General features: G+C 42.6%; 1 protein-coding gene across 1 annotated transcript in view; it reads right to left on the reverse strand.

Annotated features, from left to right (window-relative positions):
- ITIH5 (inter-alpha-trypsin inhibitor heavy chain 5) overlaps positions 1–23549 on the reverse strand; it is a 64794-nt gene that overhangs the window by 16395 nt on the left and 24850 nt on the right. The window contains exons 6-9 of the mRNA XM_075273932.1: positions 19589–19758; positions 18976–19092; positions 13295–13466; positions 12674–12983 (exon numbers count right to left, since the gene is read on the reverse strand). Of these exons, the coding sequence (XP_075130033.1) occupies positions 12674–12983; positions 13295–13466; positions 18976–19092; positions 19589–19758 (769 nt within the window). The remainder of the gene's footprint in view (positions 1–12673; positions 12984–13294; positions 13467–18975; positions 19093–19588; positions 19759–23549) is intronic.

The following is a 23549-nucleotide window of genomic DNA, read 5'->3' on the forward strand; positions in this document are numbered from 1 at the left end:
GCTCCTGCGATGGCGGACGCCCCCATCGCTGCGAGAGATCTAATTAGCATACCGGTACAAACCGGTATTTTGAACGAACGGCGCGGCGGAGAGCACTTCCAAAGGTAGGAGACGAATAGCCTTTCTAAAGGCTATTCCGACGTGTTAACTAGAAAAAAATGTGTTTTAGTGGTAGAATCCCTTTAAAAATATTAGCATTGCTTTTGCGTGGTGTACATAATACAATTGGTAAAATATAGATGAAGGCACTAACTCCTTAGAGAACCCATTGTCCAGCTATAAAAATAATGATCTGTACTTTGCGCCAAACATTTTTCTCTAAACATTATAGTAACTGCAACGCTATAAATGGTGGCCACCATGTGATATACTATCATGGAGGACAAAAATCAACCTCCAATTTGAGGCATATCTATATAAATAGCTAAATAAGGGTCATTTTACACAGGCCAAATTGTGAAACAATGAAAAAAACCTGATATGTGCTCAGCTATAAGGCCTTTACAAGGCCCAATAAAAATCTGTATGGGGACATATAATAATTCACCCCCATACACTTAGCAACACTTTCAGCACATTTCTTCTACACTCACCGGCCACTTTATTAGGTACACCATGCTAGTAACGGGTTGGACCCCCTTTTGCCTTCAGAACTGCCTCAATTCTTCGTGGCATAGATTCAACAAGGTGCTGGAAGCATTCCTCAGAGATTTTGGTCCATATTGACATGATGGCATCACACAGTTGCCGCAGATTTGTCGGCTGCACATCCATGATGCGAATCTCCCATTCCACCACATCCCAAAGATGCTCTATTGGATTGAGATCTGGTGACTGTGGAGGCCATTGGAGTACAGTGAACTTATTGTCATGTTCAAGAAACCAGTCTGAGATGATTCCAGCTTTATGACATGGCGCATTATCCTGCTGAAAGTAGCCATCAGATGTTGGGTACATTGTGGTCATAAAGGGATGGACATGGTCAGCAACAATACTCAGATAGGCTTTGGCGTTGCAACGATGCTCAATTGGTACCAAGGGGCCCAAAGAGTGCCAAGAAAATATTCCCCACACCATGACACCACCACCACCAGCCTGAACCGTTGATACAAGGCAGGATGGATCCATGCTTTCATGTTGTTGACGCCAAATTCTGACCCTACCATCCGAATGTCGCAGCAGAAATCGAGACTCATCAGACCAGGCAACGTTTTTCCAATCTTCAATTGTCCAATTTCGATGAGCTTGTGCAAATTGTAGCCTCAGTTTCCTGTTCTTAGCTTAAAGGAGTGGCACCCGGTGTGGTCTTCTGCTGCTGTAGCCCATCTGCCTCAAAGTTCGACGTACTGTGCGTTCAGAGATGCTCTTCTGGCTACCTTGGTTGTAACGGGTGGCTATTTGAGTCACTGTTGCCTTTCTATCAGCTCGAACCAGTCTGGCCATTCTCCTCTGACCTCTGGCATCAACAACGCATTTCCGCCCACAGAACTGCCGCTCACTGGATGTTTTTTCTTTTTCGGACCATTCTCTGTAAACCCGAGAGATGGTTGTGCGTGAAAATCCCAGTAGATCAGCAGTTTCTGAAATACTCAGACCAGCCCTTCTGGCACCAACGACCATGCCACGTTCAAAGTCACTCAAATCACCTTTCTTCCCCATACTGATGCTCGGTTTGAACTGCAGGAGATTGTCTTGACCATGTCTACATGCCTAAATGCACTGAGTTGCCGCCATGTGATTGGCTGATTAGAAATTAAGTGTTAACGAGCAGTTGGACAGGTGTACCTAATAAAGTGGCCGGTGAGTGTATACGTGGAATAATGTAATGCCAATATAGTTCTTAGACCTATTTAAAGATGTGAACACAATTTTACACGTTAATATTTTTTGTTTGTCCAGTTGTCCTGTGCCATACATTAAACTGAAAAGATAATATACTAAGTAGCAAAGACATACAATACCTTAGTAAATACCATGGTGCAGCGCTAAAATAATACAATCAAATAACAGCTGTACATACTATTAAAATTAAGATTCCTAGCAGACACAAACCCATGGTCTCAGGCCATTTGAGAGACCCCTCCATTAGGGAACCTTCACACGGAGTATACGCTCCGCTCATGATGAACCCTATGTGACCATAAAGGTCCTACAACCCATAGGGTTAGTCCTTGTTGCTGTGTTGTTAACAAAGGCGGCCATGGAATCCCAGAACTGTCAGTGTGAGGTTTTTCAGATGTGAGTAATTCATTCTTTGTTAGTTTAACCCATACTCAGCTTACTTGGCAAAAAAAAGAGCAACAAATGCTTCATTGATTGACACCATCTATATACTGTGTAAGCGCCTACAACATGAAATGTCGCTCAGCTTTATCTCTGCAGTACACAGGCAGATGTTTGTTTTACTTGACCTGCGGGGGCGGATATAGATTTGTTGGATGGAGCAAGAGGAACATTTGAAAATTCAGTTTGGTTGACTTGGAAAGGATACCAGTATTAGACGTCCAACACTATAAACTTCAGCTGACTATTACATGAAGATTAAAAATATCTAATTCGGCTCAAGTGGACTGTGGGAATCTTCAGACGCTACTGCACTCCATCTAAAAAAGCAGAACTTGTTTCTAAAATAAAAGAGGACAGCCCAAAATAAAATGCAGGGAAACATTGCCCTACCTATACTGGCTGCTAAGTATGGCTCCTGATGGGATCCTCCTGATTTCTCTAATAAACAAACACATTGATTCCTTATGTTTTCTGCATTTTGGAGATTAAATCGAATGTCTATTTTGCAAGCTTCCCTGTATCTGGGGTGTAAGTTTTACTCAGATTCTTCAGTTTGGGCATCATGAATACCCGTCTATTCAGTACTGTAACGTTCAGTCAAGGATGAACTGCAAGGGGCCTGACCCACTGGGTTGGGTTTAGTTTGCGGTGTCACAGCACCCAAAAAAAAAATCACTACTAATTTCATAGCAATTCTTGAATGTCTGGTAAAGCGAGTCTGAAGCTGAAATAGCCATTTCACGTAATATTCCGTGAGAGTATTCTCCAATGGCAGATTTCAGAGAAAGAAAAATCAAGTATGTTGCATATCAAAAGACCATTCTTTGTTCCCAGAGAGAACTAAACCTCTGCCAGAGAAGTCTGGTAGTGACTTATTCTATTGAAAACTCATGCATACATACTTGGCTGAGCCATGTATACATGTATATGAGAACAGAGATATACTGTACATACTTGGCTGAGCCATGTATACATCATACCTCCCAACCGTCCCGATTTCCGCGGGACAGTCCCGATTTGGGTGACATGTCCCGCGGTCCCGGTTGGAGGGAGATATGTCCCGATTTCAACTCAGATCTGCGTCCAGAGGAACACATATGCGGCTGAAGCAAGGAGCTGACACAGGTCAGCTCCTCACTTCGCTGCTGCCCGCCTCTCTCCCTGACACACGCGGCTGAAGCTGCTCGCGTGCTCGCTTCGCCGCTGCGTCTCTCTCTCTCGCTGACACATGCGGCTGAAGCGAGGAGCTGACCTATGTCAGCTCCTCGCGTAGCTGCTGCCGCCGGCTCCTGGCTTGTAGACGCGATGTACAAGCCAGGAGCCGGCGGCAGCAGCGAAGCGAGGAGCTGACACAGGTCAGCTCCTCGCTTCAGCCGCATGTGTCAGCGAGAGAGAGACGCAGCGGCGAAGCGAGCACGCGAGCAGCTTCAGCCGCATGTGTCAGGGAGAGAGGTGGTCAGAGAGCGGCGAGGGAGCGGAGGAGAAGGTAAGTTTAATGTGGAGGTGGAACGTGAATCTGGGGGCAGATGAAGGAGAGGAAGGCATGACACTGGGGGCAGAGATGGAGGGACAGGAATCTGGGGGCAGAGATGTGGGACATGAATCTGGGGGCAGAGATGTGGGACATGAATCTGGGGGCAGAGATGGAGGAGACATGAATCTGGGGGCAGAGATGGAGGGACATGAATCTGGGGGCAGATATGGAGTGGACATGAAACTGGGGCAGAGATGGAGGGGACATGAATCTGGGGGCAGAGATGGGGGGACATGAATCTGGGGGCAGAGATGGGGGACATGAATCTGGGGGCAGAGATGGGGGACATGAATCTGGGGGCAGAGATGGAGAGGACATGAATCTGAGGGCAGAGATGGGGGACATGAATCTGAGGGCAGAGATGGGGGACATGAATCTGGGGGCAGAGATGGGAGACATGAATCTGGGGGCAGAGATGGAGAGGACATGAATCTGGGGGCAGAGATGGAGGGACACGAATCTGGGGGCAGAGATGGAGGGACACGAATCTGGGGGCAGAGATGGAGTAGACATGAATCTGGGGGCAGAGATGGAGAGGACATGAATCTGGGGGCAGAGATGGAGGGACATGAATCTGGGGGCAGAGATGTGGGACATGAATCTGGGGGCAGAGATGGAGAGGACATGAATCTGGGGGCAGAGATGGAGGGGACATGAATCTGGGGACAGAGATGGAGGGACATGAATCTGGGGGCAGAGATGGGGGGGACATGAATCTGGGGGCAGAGATGGAGGGGACATGAATCTGGGGGCAGAGATGGGGGGACATGAATCTGGGGGCAGAGATGGAGGGACATGAATCTGGGGGCAGAGATGGAGGGGATATGAATCTGGGGGCAGAGATGGGGGACATGAATCTGGGGGCAGAGATGGGGGGACATGAATCTGGGGGCAGAGATGGAGGGGACATGAGTCTGGGGGCAGAGATGGGGGGACATGAATCTGGGGGCAGAGATGGAGGGGACATGAGTCTGGGGGCAGAGATGGGGGGACATGAATCTGGGGACAGAGATGGAGGGACATGAATCTGGGGGCAGAGATGGGGGGACATGAATCTGGGGGCAGAGATGGAGGGACATGAATCTGGGGGCAGAGATGGAGGGGATATGAATCTGGGGGCAGAGATGGGGGACATGAATCTGGGGGCAGAGATGGGGGGACATGAATCTGGGGGCAGAGATGGAGGGGACATGAGTCTGGGGGCAGAGATGGGGGGACATGAATCTGGGGACAGAGATGTAGGGACATGAATCTGGGGGCAGAGATGGAGTGGACATGAATCTGGGGGCAGAGATGGAGAGGACATGAATCTGGGGGCAGAGATGGAGGGACATGAATCTGGGGGCAGAGATGGAGGGACATGAATCTGGGGGCAGAGATGTGGGACATGAATCTGGGGGCAGAGATGGAGAGGACATGAATCTGGGGGCAGAGATGGAGAGGACATGAATATGGGGGCAGAGATGGAGGGGACATGAATCTGGGGACAGAGATGGAGGGACATGAATCTGGGGGCAGAGATGGGGGGGACATGAATCTGGGGGCAGAGATGGGGGGGACATGAATCTGGGGGCAGAGATGGAGGGGACATGAATCTGGGGGCAGAGATGGAGGGGACATGAATCTGGGGGCAGAGATGGGGGGACATGAATCTGGGGGCAGAGATGGAGGGACATGAATCTGGGGGCAGAGATGGAGGGGATATGAATCTGGGGGCAGAGATGGGGGACATGAATCTGGGGGCAGAGATGGGGGGACATGAATCTGGGGGCAGAGATGGAGGGGACATGAGTCTGGGGGCAGAGATGGGGGGACATGAATCTGGGGACAGAGATGGAGGGACATGAATCTGGGGGCAGAGATGGAGGGGGGGACATGAATCTGGGGGCAGAGCTGGAAGAGGGACAAGAAACTGGGGGCAGATGAAGGGTGTATATGAAACTGGGGGAGAGATAGAGGGGGGACATATAATTTACGGGTGACTGTAGGAGGATTATACTGTGTGCGGGCACATGAAAAATTAACGAGTGGGCGGGGTCAACACAAAAGTGGGCGGGGCTAAATTTGCAGCGGCGCGCTATGCGCGCCGCACATTTTGTCCCTCTTTCGGTTGTTCAAAAGTTGGGAGGTATGTATACATGTATATGAGAACAGAGATATACTGTACATACTTGGCTGAGCCATGTATACATGTATATGAGAACAGAGATATGCATACTTGGCTGAGCCATGTATACATGTATATGAGAACAGAGATATACATACTTGGCTGAGCCATGTATACATGTATATGAGAACAGAGATATGCATACTTGGCTGAGCCATGTATACATGTATATGAGAACAGAGATATACATACTTGGCTGAGCCATGTATACATGTATATGAGAACAGAGATATGCATACTTGGCTGAGCCATGTATACATGTATATGAGAACAGAGATATACATACTTGGCTGAGCCATGTATACATGTATATGAGAACAGAGATATGCATACTTGGCTGAGCCATGTATACATGTATATGAGAACAGAGATATACTGTACATACTTGGCTGAGCCATGTATACATGTATATGAGAACAGAGATATACATACTTGGCTGAGCCATGTATACATGTATATGAGAACAGAGATATGCATACTTGGCTGAACCATGTATAAATGTACTAGCTGGTACCCGCGACTTCGTCTGCGGTGATTGTAGAAGTGGGTATATACAGGCGCGGGTAAGGTTTTCGTACTGTGTATAAGGTATGGGATATAAAATGTAACTGTGTATCTTGTTGTTGCTGTAATTCTGAGAGCACATGAGACTTTTGTGTTGAATGTAATTTGTATTTCAGCCGCTATACGGTGTTGGTATAAACTGTACATAGTGTCTTTGGGACAGAGGTATTTCAGGTTAATATACTTCGATATACGACATTGTATGATTTGTTATTTTCCGCCAGTACATGTAAGTTTTGGGCACAGGATACTCTTGAGTAAGCAACATAAAGTCTGGCCCTGTGCATGACAGTTTAGTAACTCCATGTACCTCTTATTAATAGCAATTAACCCCATAATGTCCCTCACATTAACCCCTGTGTAAGAGTTACTGATAGAGATGAGCGAGTACTGTTGGGATCAGCCGATCCGAACAGCACGCTCGCATAGAAATGAATGGACGTAGCCGGCACGCGGGGGGTTAAGCGCGCTGGCTACGTCCAAGCGGAAGTACCAGGTGCATCCATTCATTTCTATGGAGCGTGCTGTTCAGATCGGCTGATCCCAACAGTACTCGCTCATCTGTAGTTACTGATATGTGAGAGACTTGGAGGTAATAATTAAGTATCTTCATTACTGAGGTCTTTTATTAGTACCTCCATATGTCTCACATATTAGTAACCTTTATATGGGGCACACAGGGGTTAATATGAGGGACATGATGGGGTTTATTCCTATTAATGTGAGGCACATGGAGTTACTAACACTAAACTAATAACCCCATGCCTGACATTAATGAGAATAGGAACTAAAGGAAGGTAGCTGTGTGTTTCTTACTTTCAGTTTGCTAGCAGCTTCGGCAGGAGCTATCACTATAGCAGGCAGGCAGAGACTTGAGCGACTAAGCTCCACCCCCTGGGTTTCCTGCACATCTCTCAAAGGGGAGTGTCCTTATGCCTCAGCTCTAGCAGAGACTTTATTTAACTCTTGCAAGTCCTGTGCTGCTGGCATGCCAGTGAAATATGGCAGGAGTGCCACTCTTGGCATGTGTGCCAGGTGTTGCTGACCTCTGCTGTAGGGGGTAATATGAATTTTGTGGCTTGCTATGGTCCAAAGTGTGTGAGATTGCAGAGATAGTGATGTGAGTTTGGGTTTTGTGGGGGTCCTGGGAAAAACATATGTGCGCTATTGTGACGAAAAGTAGCCTATTGCGCAATCGAGTGTAGGGACTATGTTTGTGGAAAATTTCAGCCAAATCGGTGGAGCGTTTTTTGCGTGATTGACCGCCAAACATCCGAACATCCAAAGGGTCCTGGGAAAAACGTATGTGCGCGATTGTGACGAAAAGTAGCCTATTGCGCAATCGAGTGTAGGGACTATGTTTGTGGAAAATTTCAGCCAAATCGGTGGAGCGGTTTTTGCGTGATTGACCGCCAAACATCCAAAGAGTCCTGGGAAAAACGTATGTGCGCTATTGTGACGAAAAGTAGCCTATTGCGCAATCGAGTGTAGGGACTATGTTTGTGGAAAATTTCAGCCAAATCGGGGTCCAAAGTGTGTGAGATTGCAGAGATAGTGATGTGAGTTTGGGGTTTGTGGGGGTCCTGGGAAAAACATATGTGAGCTATTGTGACGAAAAGTAGCCTATTGCGCATTGGGGGTGTATTAACTATGTTTGTGGAAAATTTCAGCCAAATCGGTCAAGCGGCTTTTGCGTGATTGACTAACAAACATCCGAACACACAAACCCACAAACATCCAAACTCACAAACTTTCACATTTATAATATTAATAGGATATGAGAACAGAGATATGCATACTTGGCTGAGCCATGTATACATGTATATGAGAACAGAGGTATACATACTTGGCTGAGCCATGTATACATGTATATGAGAACAGAGGTATACATACTTCGCTGAGCCATGTATACATGTATATGAGAACAGAGGTATACATACTTCGCTGAGCCATGTATACATGTATATGAGAACAGAGATATACATTCTTGGCTGAGCCATGTATACATGTATATGAGAACAGAGATATGCATACTTGGCTGAGTCATGTATATGAGAAAACAAATATACTGAACATTCTTGGCTGAACCATGTATACATGTATATGAGAACAGAGGTATGCATACTTGTTTGAGCCATGTATACATGTATATGAGAACAGAGATATGCATACTTGGCTGAGCCATGTATACATGTATATGAGAACAGAGATATACATACTTGGCTGAGCCATGTATACATGTATATGAGAACAGAGATATGCATACTTGGCTGAGTCATGTATATGAGAACACAAATATACTGAACATTCTTGGCTGAGCCATGTATACATGTATATGAGAACAGAGATATACATACTTGGCTGAACCATGTACACATGTATATGAGAACAGAGGTATGCATACTTGTTTGAGCCATGTATACATGTATATGAGAACAGAGATATGCATACTTCTTTGAGCCATGTATACATGTATATGAGAACAGAGGTATGCATACTTGGCTGTGCCATGTATACATGTATATGACAACAGAGAGCTAGATAGAGCACTTAGGTAACAACTATCTTTAATTCATATTCAGCACTACATATTATAGCAACATACAGTAAATCATAGCTATGCCTACTATACATCACTGGCCCAGTGGATATAGGAAACTCAGGACAAATGATAATTCTGCTTTGTGTATGAAACAATATCATACACAACATAATATCTAACATAACAATATCTAATATATACAGTAAACACACAGTTCACTAACAAATCTACAAGCTACACACAGTCTACAATTAGCTTATCTATGAGGAATGACTATATATGTCTGGGGTTATATTAGGCTTCTCTGCAGATGTGTCCTCCCAGGTCTTGTAAGTTTGTGCACTGAACAATGGCTTCTATAAATAATATTCCATTTGCTTTAAGAAGAGCCAAGTTATACACCACGGTCAGAGAGCATTCTGAAAGATGAGTCTATACTGGGAAACAAACAGGAAAAATAAACTCTACAAATTGTTATTACTGCTACAGTAAGCCATGGGGAAAGTTCTCTGGTGAATATTGTGTAAATCACACATTTGGCAGGTGAAGTAAATGTTTATATGGGGAATTGGCAACCATCAAGAAAGATCCATCGCAAAGTTGTGTTTACAACTATATATAATAAATTTCTTAATAAATTGTTGACACATACAGTAGCTTGCCAGTTGCACACAGAGCAGTCAGGTGCATAGTGCAACATGCAGGGGCAATAGTGGGGACACAACAGGATCGCAGTCCTCTGAACCCCATCCTCCACGGCAGGAAGTATATCAGTTGGTCAGAAGCCATGCAATGGTTGGCAAAACAACAGCCTTAAATTTATTCAGGGCTCCTACTGGCTGTGGAGCTTCTTCTGAGAGCTGACCTAGACCCTTTCCAGACAGGAGATATGAGTAAAGCCATAAATCCTAGGTATGATGTCTCTACATCTCTTCTTTATATCTATGGCTACTCTTCAGTCTGTATAGCTGTATTTGAGGAGTGCATGCCACACTCATCCATGACTGGCTGGGTTAATCCACAACTTCAGGGATTCTCCAGATTATTAGTTTACATTGGCTGAGGGGAACATAAAAAAAACTATCCTTCATAGACAAAGTTTGTTGCCTTCTACTGGAGCTCTGCCAGGGCTATTAGTACCCCAGTCTTCTTATGAGGGAATCTAGGCATTTTGCTACATTCCAGGGTGGACTGGTGGACAAACCAATCTTCCTCCTTAACATCAAGAGGAAAGGCCAACTCCATTGTAGATATGTAACCCTTTTACCTTCTTCATCTAGTCACTGAGCCCAGTCTGGTGAACTGTTTCCTCCATAGACAATGTCTGGCATTTCTCTTCATTATCTCTGTAGGACCTCATTCCAGAGTTTGTACAGGTCAGCCTTCTGAGGTAAGCTCTTTATTGGCAACAATATCACTTAAGCAGGGAACTTTTTCACTCCATAGATGTGTCAGCTCCTTATGCAGTTATTCCATAGAGTCTCTCACATCCTTGAAAAGACCTGAAATAGTGATGTGGTTTTGGCACTGCAGCCTTTGGGTTGGGCCATTATCACCTGTGCCATTGGGTTCTGTGATCTTGCTGGCTCCTCCATGTGTAAGGGTTGGTTCCCACAATTTATTTAACAGTAGTAGGACTATGCTGAATGGCCCCAAACCAGTTGCAGGAGTTCTTGGTACTCCTGAAGCCCCACCAAGTCTGACTGCAACAAAATGTCTGTGAGACCTTAGTCTGTCCTATTGTGCCACTGTGTGTTTCTCCGTGACTATTTGTAACTATTACAGTTGCACCAGTCACTAAGAATGGAATAGAATAGAAAATTCTCTGGATCCTTGTGGTATCTCTACTAAAACTTTTTAGTTTTCCTGGACACCATTGCAAATGTGCAATGTGAACTTTCCATGCATGTTAGCTGTAGAGTTCAACCACAAACCACAGGGTAGTAAACTCATATGTAAAGCAAGTCTTATTGCAGAGGGTACAATCTACTTAAGTACTGTTTTCAGCAAAAAAATAATGTCCACCCACACAGCAATGCACTGCTAAGTTAAGGTCCAGGGGTAAGATAAACAACAGGGATAGATACAAGAACACGTCAAGAGAAAATTAGGGTTACCCCACGTACAGGTCATAACTGGAACTACTGTCTCTAAGATGAGTGAGAAAGAACCATACTTGCCATTAGAGACATTAGTACATGGCTATATCATCTGAATAATTTACAGAATATATCAATTTGCCAGACATATTAAGAATGGATGTCTGACTGCTCCTAAAACTCAGGTTCACTTTTATTTGTAAGCTTGTAAACTAAAAACCTGCATAGTCCTGCTCTCAGATGAGAATCAGCATTCTGCACGGGCAGGAGCAATCTCTCCTATCCTGATAGTTTGCTACAATATTTCAATGCTTGTATCATGAGCTAGCCTGAAGTCCTTGCCATTCAGTTTGTAGGGGATTGTCAGTGATTTACTATCTGTAGTTAGGTAGAAACTATAACCATTCTTCTAGAGCAGGGGTAGGGAACCTTTGGCTCTCCAGCTGCTGTGAAACTACAACTCTCAGCATGCTCCATTCACTTCCATGGGAGTTCCCAGAACAGCAGAGCCAGTATGCATGCTAGGAGTTGTAGTTTTGCAACAGCTGGAGAGCCGTATGTTCTCTACCCCTGCTCTAGAGCTATCTAGAAAAGCTGACAGCATTTGGTTTGTTGTGCCATTTATTAATCTTTTTTTGTACCCAGAATAAAAGAGAAAATCATATACCGCCTACTTGTCTATGTATACTATACGTGAATTCCAGTAATCCAGTCCCCACTACAGGGAATGTAGGAGCTTACCGTATACTGATTATATATTGAACTCAGTAAGATCACAGTACGACAGCTCCTAAATTCCACATAGTGGTGCTGTAGGCAGCTAGAAATGTATTATTTTATTCCATGTCTATGTAAGGGATTTGGAGCTCTCTATCCATAAAGTAGAGCATTGTCTATTATAAAGATATAATAAGAAATTAGCCAGCACCAAACATTGTATGTAAAAAACATGCTAAGGCTAAGGCCTCACATTGCAGAAATGCAGCTTCTTTGGTTGCAGATTTTGCTGCGTTTTTTTTTTTTTTTTTTTTTTTTTTTTTTTGAGCCAAAGCCAGGAGTGGATTGAGCAGAAGAGAGAAGTATAAGAACTTCCTATATAATTCCCATTCCTTTTGTTGCCATTCTTGGCTTTGGCTGAAAAAAAACACAGATAAATCTGCAACAAACAAAGCTGCGTTTCTGCAACGTCCGTTCTGCTGAGTCCCCCAGCCTAAAGGTGGAGAATTTTTTTTTTTTTTTCTTGAGAAACACAAATACTAAGGTTTAATTTTCTGATTACTGCCACAGAGGAATTGCATAGTTCTCAATAAGATCTATAGACTGCCCATGTAATGCACAGATCTGTCTCTATATATCTGTCACTTTTGGCTATAAGGGTCCTGGATGGAGTGAAACCCTTTCTGTAATTCATCTTAAAAAGGGTACTAGAGAATAGTTTTTTTTAATTCAGGCATTTCAGAATATAGTTGAAAAAGACATACCCTTTAAGTTGAAGGGCAGCATCCTCATCCTCACTGATGCGACGCATCATGCCACAGTTTTCTAGAGACAGTTTCTCCAATAGATGGAAGTCCACATCATTGCCAATTCCAATGCTGAATAGACAGAACTTTTCTTGAACTGCATTTTTAGTATTTCCTAAGATTCGGCTTGATTCAATTTCCCCAACAGTAGGACGCCCATCAGTCAAGAATATGACCAGAGAGACACTTTTCTCATGTTTGTCATTATTAGAAAGGTAATCGTTCAGGATCTTTGATGCCACCTGGATACCACCATTTATATTCGTACCTAAAATATATAAATTATCTTTTAATATAAGCCACATGCCATGGACAGCCCACATAATAGAAAACACTATTCAACATGGATCGTCTTTTAGGCAATAGGTGCACTAGAGCCTCCAAGACTCTAACACACCCTCATTGCTCTTGAACCTCATTTGCAACAACTTTTCAAGGAAATGATGCCCTCCTGGACTATCTAAGGATATGATGGCGCTCAGCATATTGTCCTCTACAGCACTGTGGCTGGTTTAATATTTAGTTTATTGGCGACAGACTTCCTTTAAATACGACTGGATGAGAAGCAGAAGTGTTTACCTCCTGTAGGTGATAAGCCAAGAATAAATTTTTTTGCATCTCGGATATTGTTGGGAGTAACTTGTACAAGCTCATTTGGCTGCCAAACTTTAATTTTATTGGAAAATCCTATTATATTAAAGTGATCGTCAGGTCTCAGGTCTCGGAGAATAGTAAATAAAGCTTCTTTAGTCTGCAGGAAAAAAAAAGATATTTAATTCAATAAAGGATCTTACATATAAGAGGGAAGAAATTCGTGCCAACTAATGGAGAAAAATGATTACATCAGTATTAGATGAACAATTCCACAGTGAGAAAGTGCACAATAGGCATTCACACAACATGCCAGACATATCTAACAGATTATGTCACACATAATCTTGTATTAAATGAACGCAATTCAGGTTGAAGTTTTCCTTCCATGCGTAGGACACACATGGGCAACACTTCCCTGGAGTATTTTAGAAGTTATTACATATGAAATACCGAAGGACCCTCATTATTAGGGCGATAGTCACATAGGTCTATTAACGTTGGATACTATTATACTATCTCGCACACTCTTGGCTGTTACTGTATATTGTGGAGCTAATAGCGAAGGACCCACATGACTACATCTATTAATAACCCTACATAAATCCTTCACAAAGATCAAGTACCAGACACATCTCAACATAAACTGGTCAGAGGAGCCTGTAAGAATCAAACCTTTATGGTCAAATTGCCACAAAGAAGTCACTACATCAACAAGAAGAGAATTTCCTGGGCCAAACATACAAGGAATGGACATTACACCAGTGAAAATCTGAACTTTAGCCATGGGGGGGTGTGTTAAAATTTTACATTTTTTGTTCTAACCGCCATACTTTTGTGAGACACAAAAAGGCAAGTAGATAGTCTCTACATGTGTGGTTGCCACCATAAAACATGGAGAAAGAGGTGCAATGGTTACTGTGTTAGTGATGTATTCAAAATTAAAACTTACTTAGCGGGATCAGCATTTATTTTATAACAGGACAATGATTCCAAATATACCTCCAGACTATGTAAGGGATATTTGACCAGGAAAGAGAGTGATGGGGTGCTATGCCAGATGACACAAGATGGTTTGCAATGAGTTAGACCCCAGACTGAAGTAAGCCAATGCTCAGCACCATTTCCAGGACTCCTCAAAGACTGCTGGAAAAACATTCCAGTTGACTACCTCTTGAAGCAGACAGAGAATGCCAAGAGTGTGAAAAATGGTCATCAAAGCAAAAAGAGGTGACTAAAAATCTAAAGTTTAAAAACATATTCTGATTTATTTTACTCTTTTCTGTTTACTTCTCAATTCCATATGTGTTACTCCATAATTTTTCCATGTCTTCAATATGAATCTACAATGTAGAAAATAAAAAATAAACAAACAAGAAACCCCATGGAAGGAAAAGGTGTGTCCAAACTTTTGCTGAGTACTGAATGTTTTGTTGTTTTTTTTTTTTTTTTTTTTTTTTTTTGGGGGGGGGGGGGGTAAGTAAAATTTACAAGGTCAGCAATCCTAAGTGACTAGATCCACCTAGCAGCAGGCTTCATGAAGTCATGTTTGGGTCAGTGCACATGGAAATTTTGGCACGGATGTTAACGCTGAATCCACCTCAAAATCAGCCTCCAAAAAGTTTTTGGAGACTGAATTTGAGGTGTATTCAGAGTCAAAATGAGCGCCAAAAAACTCAGTGTGAACTGACCCTTTCTGTGCTTTTTAGGTTGGTAGAATACTTTGTGATTTTGGCAGCATATAACTCAGAATTTGGACGATTAGTTCGCTTTATTTATATTATGCGTGCTGAAGATGTCAGCTTGGTGTTCACATTACCTTGGTATTTATCCTTGGGAGATAAGCTAGCATCTAAAGAGAGTTTCTGTAATTATAAACTTTTGCTAAATCTCCTTCTCCGTTGAGTGGCGTGCTTGGAGAAGATAAAAAATGACCATATTTTTTGCACTGATAATTGTGGATACAAAGGATTATTTGTGTAAGAGAGCCTGATGTTCCACTGCTGTACCCATGAGCTGTAGGCAGCTGTAGATCTTCTTTAACACGAAAAAAAAAAATGATGCGATTCAATCCATCACTGAAATGTCACTTCAATAATAAAGGTCATTGTGAGTGGACAATGTCATGCTTCAGTGGGTGTCTCATCAGCACATTGGTATTTAATACTATATAGCTTATCTGTAGCACATGCTGGATTGGAGTCTATGAGAAATATGTGTTTCTGCTGTCTGTGAAATATTTCATGATATCACACTGCCCTTAGATGGTTGAAATAGTTTGTAATATCTTTTATTTGCCATAAGTAACAGCACATGCAGTAAGAATTTTATGTCCTTACTACTCCTTGGTAATTAGAAAGCCATTCTGCAATTCATAAGGAGGTCATCTCATTGAGCCCAATACATATTTGGTGCATCTTTTCACTGGGGATCCTTGCGCCCACCAGAGGGAATGATGTTATGGGCCCTTCTTTCAGTTAAACACTTGCATTGTAAGTTCTGCTGATATTACACATTTCTTACGTCTGTAGCACTTTTTAGGTTGCCAGAAGCAGATTATAAATAAGGGCAAAAAGAGTTGTGTCCTGGATCCCAAGGCTGCAAGGGAGCCTATCAGCACGTAACCACCCATTTGCCCCCATTATAATCCAGAAGTCTACTGGAGGTATTTGTTGGGTGAACCTCTTGACAGTCATCTTGTGAATATTTACAAAGTTCACCCAGTAGTTTAGTTTGGACTGAACGTATCTGAACGGGAACTGCTATTACTATACTCTGGGGTCTCTTCAGACCCCAGAGTATAATCAGTGAAGGCCCAGGGAAAGTGAGTAAACATAGCAACTGCTTACTTACGTCTCCTTGGCACCACACCGGTGTCCATTGTGGGGCCTTCCGTCTTCAGGGCTCTTCCAGCCTCCTGAATGATGTTATAATCTGCTGTGATTGGATCTCAGCAGTCATGTGGGACATGTCGGCATCATGGTTCTGGCATTTATATGTTATGATGTCAGCACATCCCAAATGACATCAGAGGCGCGATCACAGCCAAGTTTGTTGTAAGGTTTGGTACACTTTAAAAATGTTACACACATGTTAAAGGCCACATCTTATAATCGTTGAAGATGAACCTGCAGAGCCATATAATTAACATATCTATCTATCTATCTATCTAAACACACACATACATACTGTGACAATTGGGGGTAATTTAGCATCAAAGGTAAGCGGTGCTCCTGGATTTACAGAGGTGTTGGTGGCGCTGGGTGCCAAATAAACAGCAGATCAGGTGATGCAATCTAAAATTAGTGGCTTTATTCCGCTTATACAGGAACAACAATAACAAACAGCCTAGCCCACACAGGGCACTACCTCACTTCTTGAACCCTGTCTAATCTACTGAGGGCAAGATACTTTTCTGTGGTTTCTTCTCACCAGTCTAGCTCAAAGTCCTTTCTGGAATCCAGTCCTCTTGGTACAGACCTCCTGTCTGTCTCCAACTGGTCCAGTCCATCTGCTCCTGCTCTGTGTGCACTCCCTCTAGAGTTGAGCCCCTTTCTCACCTATGGGTGTGGTCAGGGTCCTTTTTAACCCTGTTTTTGGTCACTCTACAGTGCCCTCTAGGTTCATACCATCACAATACGTACATATCCAAACACATATGTAAGTATATTAGCTCCATAAAGACGTATTAATAATATAGTTCAGCCTACGTAAATAGTTTGTTGTTTATGCACATTCCTAGGGTAGCATGTAATAGACTACAGGTCAAGACAAGAATGAACATAGCAAGGGAATTCCAGGTAAACTGTAGATATGTTCAGGAGAACAATACTCTCTCCTTCTCATGACTCCTGGTAACTTTTACGCCTCAGTGCAACCTAACAGCATCTTTGTGTGTCATTTCACTACGTGACTGTAGTTGCTCTGGGAATTGCTTATGTTGAAATTAGCATTACTGTTTGCACAGCAGCAGCCATGGAGTTTCTTTGGCACAGCTCGGAGCAGTTCCCATTGGAAAGCAGCCATTTGTGTTATTACAGAGCTCCAGTCCTCTGCCAGCTACCCTGAACTACCGAGGAATGCTTTCTGAGGGTCAAGGCCAGGGTTTCTTATCCTGCTCTGGAGGCCTCTGCATGAACAGAAAACTGGATTTTTTTTTCTGTAAATTGCTAAAGTTCTGGATTAATAGCACAAGGCAGGAAATTACTGAATGTATGATGGCTACAAAAATGTTAAGTTTTTTTTAGCACACAAAGATATATTTCACCTACTAGATTAGAGTAGTATAATGTTTACTACAATCTTTAATTCTGCCAAAGTTCTCCAACTAGCACAGCTTCATCTCACTCCTTCCCACGCGTAAAGATACCTAGACAGCAGGGTCTAGCAGAGCATAGACTTACTAGAATAAGTCTCCATTTCTTTGCTGTAACAAGAAGTGACATAGGTTCTAGCACTTGAATAACAGCTGTATAATGTGTGTGGCCACCCTAACATGACTGAGCAGCTGTACATATTCCACATTCTGGTGTGCTCAGTTTTCGTAACATTTTAAACTTTTCCATTACAAAATTCAGTTCTCAGCATCCTTTTACAAGAGGTCTCTGCCCCCATAGGATGTTGTGATACGTAGTCCACAGTATTCTTTCCAATCATGTTGCTGGAGATAGACAAGCTTTCAAGGTTACATTAGATTAATTCAGAGAGCAGAATACATATATTTTTGCACCTTTGGTAGCTAAGACAATTCTTCCACCTTTGACTTATTGAAATAAAACCTAAATTACAAATATATTTAATGCAAATAGGCACCTATCTGTCGTACTTCCTGAGAATAAAGACATTTTTGAAAGCAGTGAACCACAAATGCTGAGTCAGGGATCTATATGTTCCTCCTATTTCTCTGTTGTAACATATAATTTACCACGCTGTCCATTTTTATAAAGTCAATTCATTAAAACTTCACTTTTCAAATGGCAGGTACGCTGACAGTAACATATTTTTCTTCAAATTTCATAGTTGCCAGTGCAACTAGCCACTGCCTTATTGTTGGCATAATGAAATGAAAACGAACCAACCATTCTTCCCATTCCAACAGAATGTTGGTGTGCCATTCTGTTACCATAAAGAGATCATTTTTATTATAATTTTTTTTTAAAGGTAATTCTTCATCACTTTTCCGCTAGGCTTACTGACACAAATTTGTCTACCAAATAACAAAAAACCTGCAGCGCTTGCAAGTCATTAAAGAGAACCTTTCATGTCCACAGGCACATGTGGTTTTATATACTGTCAGCTTTCCCATTATGTGCCCCAGCACTGGAGATATCCATGCCGTTATAAAGGCAGCAACCTCTGCCCACTGTCAGAAGGGCATTCAGTGCAGTGAGGAATGCCCTCCCTAATAGTATTCGTCTATAGCCCTGTAATGTCAGAGGGGGCGTTCCTTACCGCTCTGTGGTGATGCTAAGCTGTGAAGAACGCCCCCTCTGACTGCACTCATCCATAGACTAGTACTAAGGGGCGTTCTTCACAGCTCAGCATCATCACTGGGCGGAAAGGAACGCCCCCTCTGACAGTACAGGACTAGAACCATTGCTACTATTCATCTTCCTACAACAATGTATTTTGATCCTGGGATATTCAGAATTATATTGGCTTAGACTTACCTGTCTAATTTTAGTTCCTACCATAGAAGCACTTGTATCAATCACAAAAACTACATTCTTTGGTAATGGAGGCAGGTCTGTGGGTGCGAAGTAATGCACAAAGTATCCATTTAAAACCTAGACAAAAAAAGAAGTAAAAAAAAAGGTAATTTGTGTTAAAGGACTAAACTACTCAGTATAATCCTAGTAATATGACATCACACGCATTTATTGTTTGATCACATCTTTTTATTGCTGACTCTTTAGATCAAAACATCAGAATCTGAACATAAACAGTAAACCAGCGCTACATCATGGGCCCTTCATTAACCACTATATCCAGGATCCATTTGGTTTGGGTTTATACAAAGCATTTCAGGAGAATTTATCAATGACATGTTTTTGGCAGGACTTGCGCTTAAACTTGAGTTTTGTAGATGATTAAAAGACCCTCTCAAATTTTAATGGATCCAAACTACAGGCTACACAGACATCATTGTTCTCACTACAATATACATGGTCAATATGCCATACAACGATCTAATACTGATTGGGTTGAGAGTTCACATTGGACACTTTTTTAAGGACTTGTGCTGTATACTAGAGTAGATAAGTTGTTTTTTCTTTTACATACCTGAATGTCTCCAACACTGAGCTCTCTTCTGACATCATAGCGAACAACAAAATCACCCAGAATGCCATTTTGAATCATCTTTGCTTGCTGGAAAACATTGGGCTTAAAAGTGATTCTTGCAAAGTTTTCAGTCTGATTGATAACTGTTGAAGGAGGAGGAGCTGTTGCATCTGTTGGATAAGAAACCAGTTTGAGAATTTCATAAACATCTGGTAAATATCTTGTAGACACTTATTTTTTATTGTCATATAAGCGTTTTTTTTATGGTCTTGGAGAGTTGCAAGCTTTTGTTTATTAATGCTATAACCCCAGCCAGTTCTCAAAGTTAGAAAAAAAAAAATCAAACCACATTGTGGTAAAAAGCATGTTGATCTACCCCAACAATATTACTGTTAGTATGCCAAGTGTAATTAGCAGTTTACGTCAATAAGTTAAATGTTACATGTCTTTGAAACTGATTTTGACAGACAAGTAGCTAAATACTGAATAACTTCTGCCATTCTAAAACATCAGGCCACCTAATATGTGAAGCAATGCCTTAAGGCCAGGGCCCCGTGTAGTGAATGTGCCAAGTTTTACAGCTTCTTTACATCTGTAAATGGAAGACAAGTGAGGAGGCAGAGCGTCCCAGGGGATGGCTGCTGGTACCGATCACGCAACCAGGGAGTCAGAATAAGCCCAGAACCCTAAGGTACAGCATTAAATAAACCTGAGGAAATAAATAAAATAACACATGGTTTCGGCTTCAAAAACTGCAAGCAAAAATGTGTACATGATAAGACAGCTTCACTCAGCAATCTGTGGATAAACCTGTAGGGATCATGGCTGATGGTAGTGCTGTAAAGATCGCAGTCATGCCCCCTGTGACCACATCCAGAGGAGTACAGGGCTTGTGGCCAGCTGGAGATGGCCGGGACCCCAGACAACCATGATAGCAGAAAACCTATTCATATTGTTAAGGAAAAGGGGCCCAACATGCCACCAACCCCTTTCTAATAGATGCCAGCCCAGGAGAGGTGACTAAGAATAAGAAATACTTATATTCACCTCTCCTGGGCTTCTGACTGTCCTCAGCCTCCTCTCTGGGCTCTTCCAACCTGTGACTGAGCTGACGCGCCCCAGACATCATGTGATTGGGCCTCAGAGGACACTTTGGGTGCCCCAACATAATGATGTCAGCGTGCCCCACGTGGCCACTGAAGTCCTCCACCTTAGAAGAGCACCGAAAAAAATGCTGAAGAAGGCCAGACGAATTGAAATGCCCAGGAAAGGAGAGTATAAGTGTTTGTTAGTTTTAATGACTTCCCTTAGACCTCTACTTATTATACTCTGGGGTCTGAGGACACCCCTAATAATAGCCGAAGTAAAGGGCCAATCCTCACAAATATTTGTAGCATTTTGCGTGGTTAACCTGAAGCAGCTCTAGGAGGGTTCTTGGGAGCATATTATACTGTGTGTGTGTGTGTGGGGGGGCACTGTGGAACATATTATACTGTGTGGGGCCCCTTCACTATTCACATCAAACGCCATCTGTTTTATAGCAGCCATGCACTATTATTACAGGCTGTAATAACATTGCGTAGTGTTTGTAAAACAGATACTATGCAAAGTAATGAGTGAAGGAGTCACGGCACATGCATAAGCACCACAGTACCTTCACACAGTTGATCAGCAGGGGCCACGGGTGTTGGACCCCTGCCGTTCTCTTACATCTCTTAGACTGTTGTAGATCAGCTGTTTCTGTCTACTGCCCAATCTGTGCTCTCCGTTCACTCTATGACCTAACACTTACATCCTCTAATATCAGAACTTCCCACGCTCGTATACAAGACTTCTCCCGAGTTGCACCACTTCTCTGGAATGCTCTATCCCGGACAATCAGATTAACTTTCAATCTCTAAAGCTTAAAAGCTCAAACTACAGACACATCTTTTCAAACAGGCCTATCACAATGTCTAATGTAAACCCTTCCATACTGTAATTAAAATCCCTAAAATTAACCCTTCTCTGTTCCAGCTCCCACATTACCCCACATGATATGATGCCTTTTTAGGCTAACTTTATATGTCCAAGCTCCAGCCACATGTTAAAGGATATGTCTGGTGACGGCTCATACAGTTTTATGTTTGTGGAATGACAGTAACCTCTATTACAAAATTGTCTGACCACTGTATAAGCAATGCTACGTTCGATGCCACCCCTGCTACCTCTTGTGTCACCCCCTCTACCTCATAGATTGTAAGCTCTTGCGAACAGGGCCCTCAGTCCCATTGTGTGAAATGACTATTTCTTTGTAATGTATCTTTATGTCTATATTTGAACCCTACAAATTGTACAGTGCTGTGGAATATGTTGGCACTATATAAATAAAATGTATTATTATAATTATTATTATTTTTATTTCCTATAGCACACAGCTCCCAATAATCTTTCCATGCTGGGTGTTGTGCTGCTTACTCACCATATTCTTGATAACTGCAGTTGTGGGTACTAAAGCCGTATCCCTTTCAAGTATCTGAGATACAGTTGCAGCATCCGTAACTATCACTATCAAGAATTTGCTGTAGGGACGGGGTTGGAGGCCCCCAACAAAAGTTTGCACCGGACCTACAACACTTTAGTAATGCCACTGGCTGATGGACTGATCTTGCTTCAGATTTAGGAGCTGAAATCTAATACGTAGTCTTATATAAGGCAGGGGTTAAACTCCCCCTTGTTACTTATTTGCCAGAGCACTGGCAGCAGACACAGAAAACGCCTTTTTATGTAACTGTAGCTAAAATTCTGAAGATGATCACTTGTATTTATTTTTAGAACCTTTTTTTAGTCAACCTTCACAATTGACACCTTGAAATATCTGCATTTCCTGACTCCAGCTCCTTTCCGCTGTTTAGACTGATAAGGAAGCCAAACAAGTAGTCATTGTGCAAGGTTTATAGTACGGAGTCTTTTTATGTGTAACATAACTTTCCCTTGATAAGTGCAGAGGAAGTGTATTACTTCAATCCAATACTGAAATATCTACTGCCATGAATAAATATCTATTATTGGCCTTGCATGAAAGACGTATGCCTGTTTGTTCCAGTGCACTGGAAAAGCACAATTCTGTTATTGTTGTGGGATAATTCATTTTCCAATGCAGACATCTTTTATATGATGCCAAATGCAATAAAACAAACAAGATACAAGAAAAATAACCTGACATCATTCCGATGAGAAGGCGCATGTGATTATTTCAGTTATAATGTATTTATTTATTCTGACTTTGATGCCAGCTGCAAATACAAAGACATGGAGGCATAAGAAGCCAGAATAAGAGACCCTAGCTGTGCTACAGACATCCGGAATTTTTAGCTCAAAGATGAGAAACAAAAATAAAATGATGTGTACTCTGTCTACAGATGAGGTTTATAATATTCTGTCTACAATGCTATCTAATATTCCCACTGTATGATATAGTTCATTCCTTCATTCAAATCTAGTGAAACCTTCCCAGAATACCACCCTTGCCTTCCAGGCTGTTTTCTTTCTCGAACCGATTTTCCTCTCCATTATACTGTATGGGAACTGCCTCTCCATGTGAATAAGGCCTAATCAGCTCTTGCATTATGAATAACAAAGTTACAGTGCAAAACAAGTTTAGTTCATTCTCGATGACCATAAAAGCTTAATTTTGTTCTGATACAGTGGCGTAACTACCGCCATAGCAGCAGAGGCAGCTGCCACAGGGTCCGGGATATTGGGGGCTACCGCTGCTATCATTATACTCGGGGGTCTTTTTGGACCCCCGAGTATAATGATTGGCGGACCGGGAGAGGTAAGGGAACGTAAAAAACACTGCTACTTACCTCTCCACGATCCTGCCAGGCCTCCCTAGTTGACTGACGTCTGTGACGTCACATGAACCCGGCCTGTATCCCAGGTCATGTGACGTCCAAAGTCATTGATGAGGGACGGCAGC

The sequence above is a fragment of the Leptodactylus fuscus genome, chromosome 5, assembly GCF_031893055.1.
Source record: "Leptodactylus fuscus isolate aLepFus1 chromosome 5, aLepFus1.hap2, whole genome shotgun sequence".
In the NCBI taxonomy this organism is placed as follows: Eukaryota; Metazoa; Chordata; class Amphibia; order Anura; family Leptodactylidae; genus Leptodactylus; species Leptodactylus fuscus.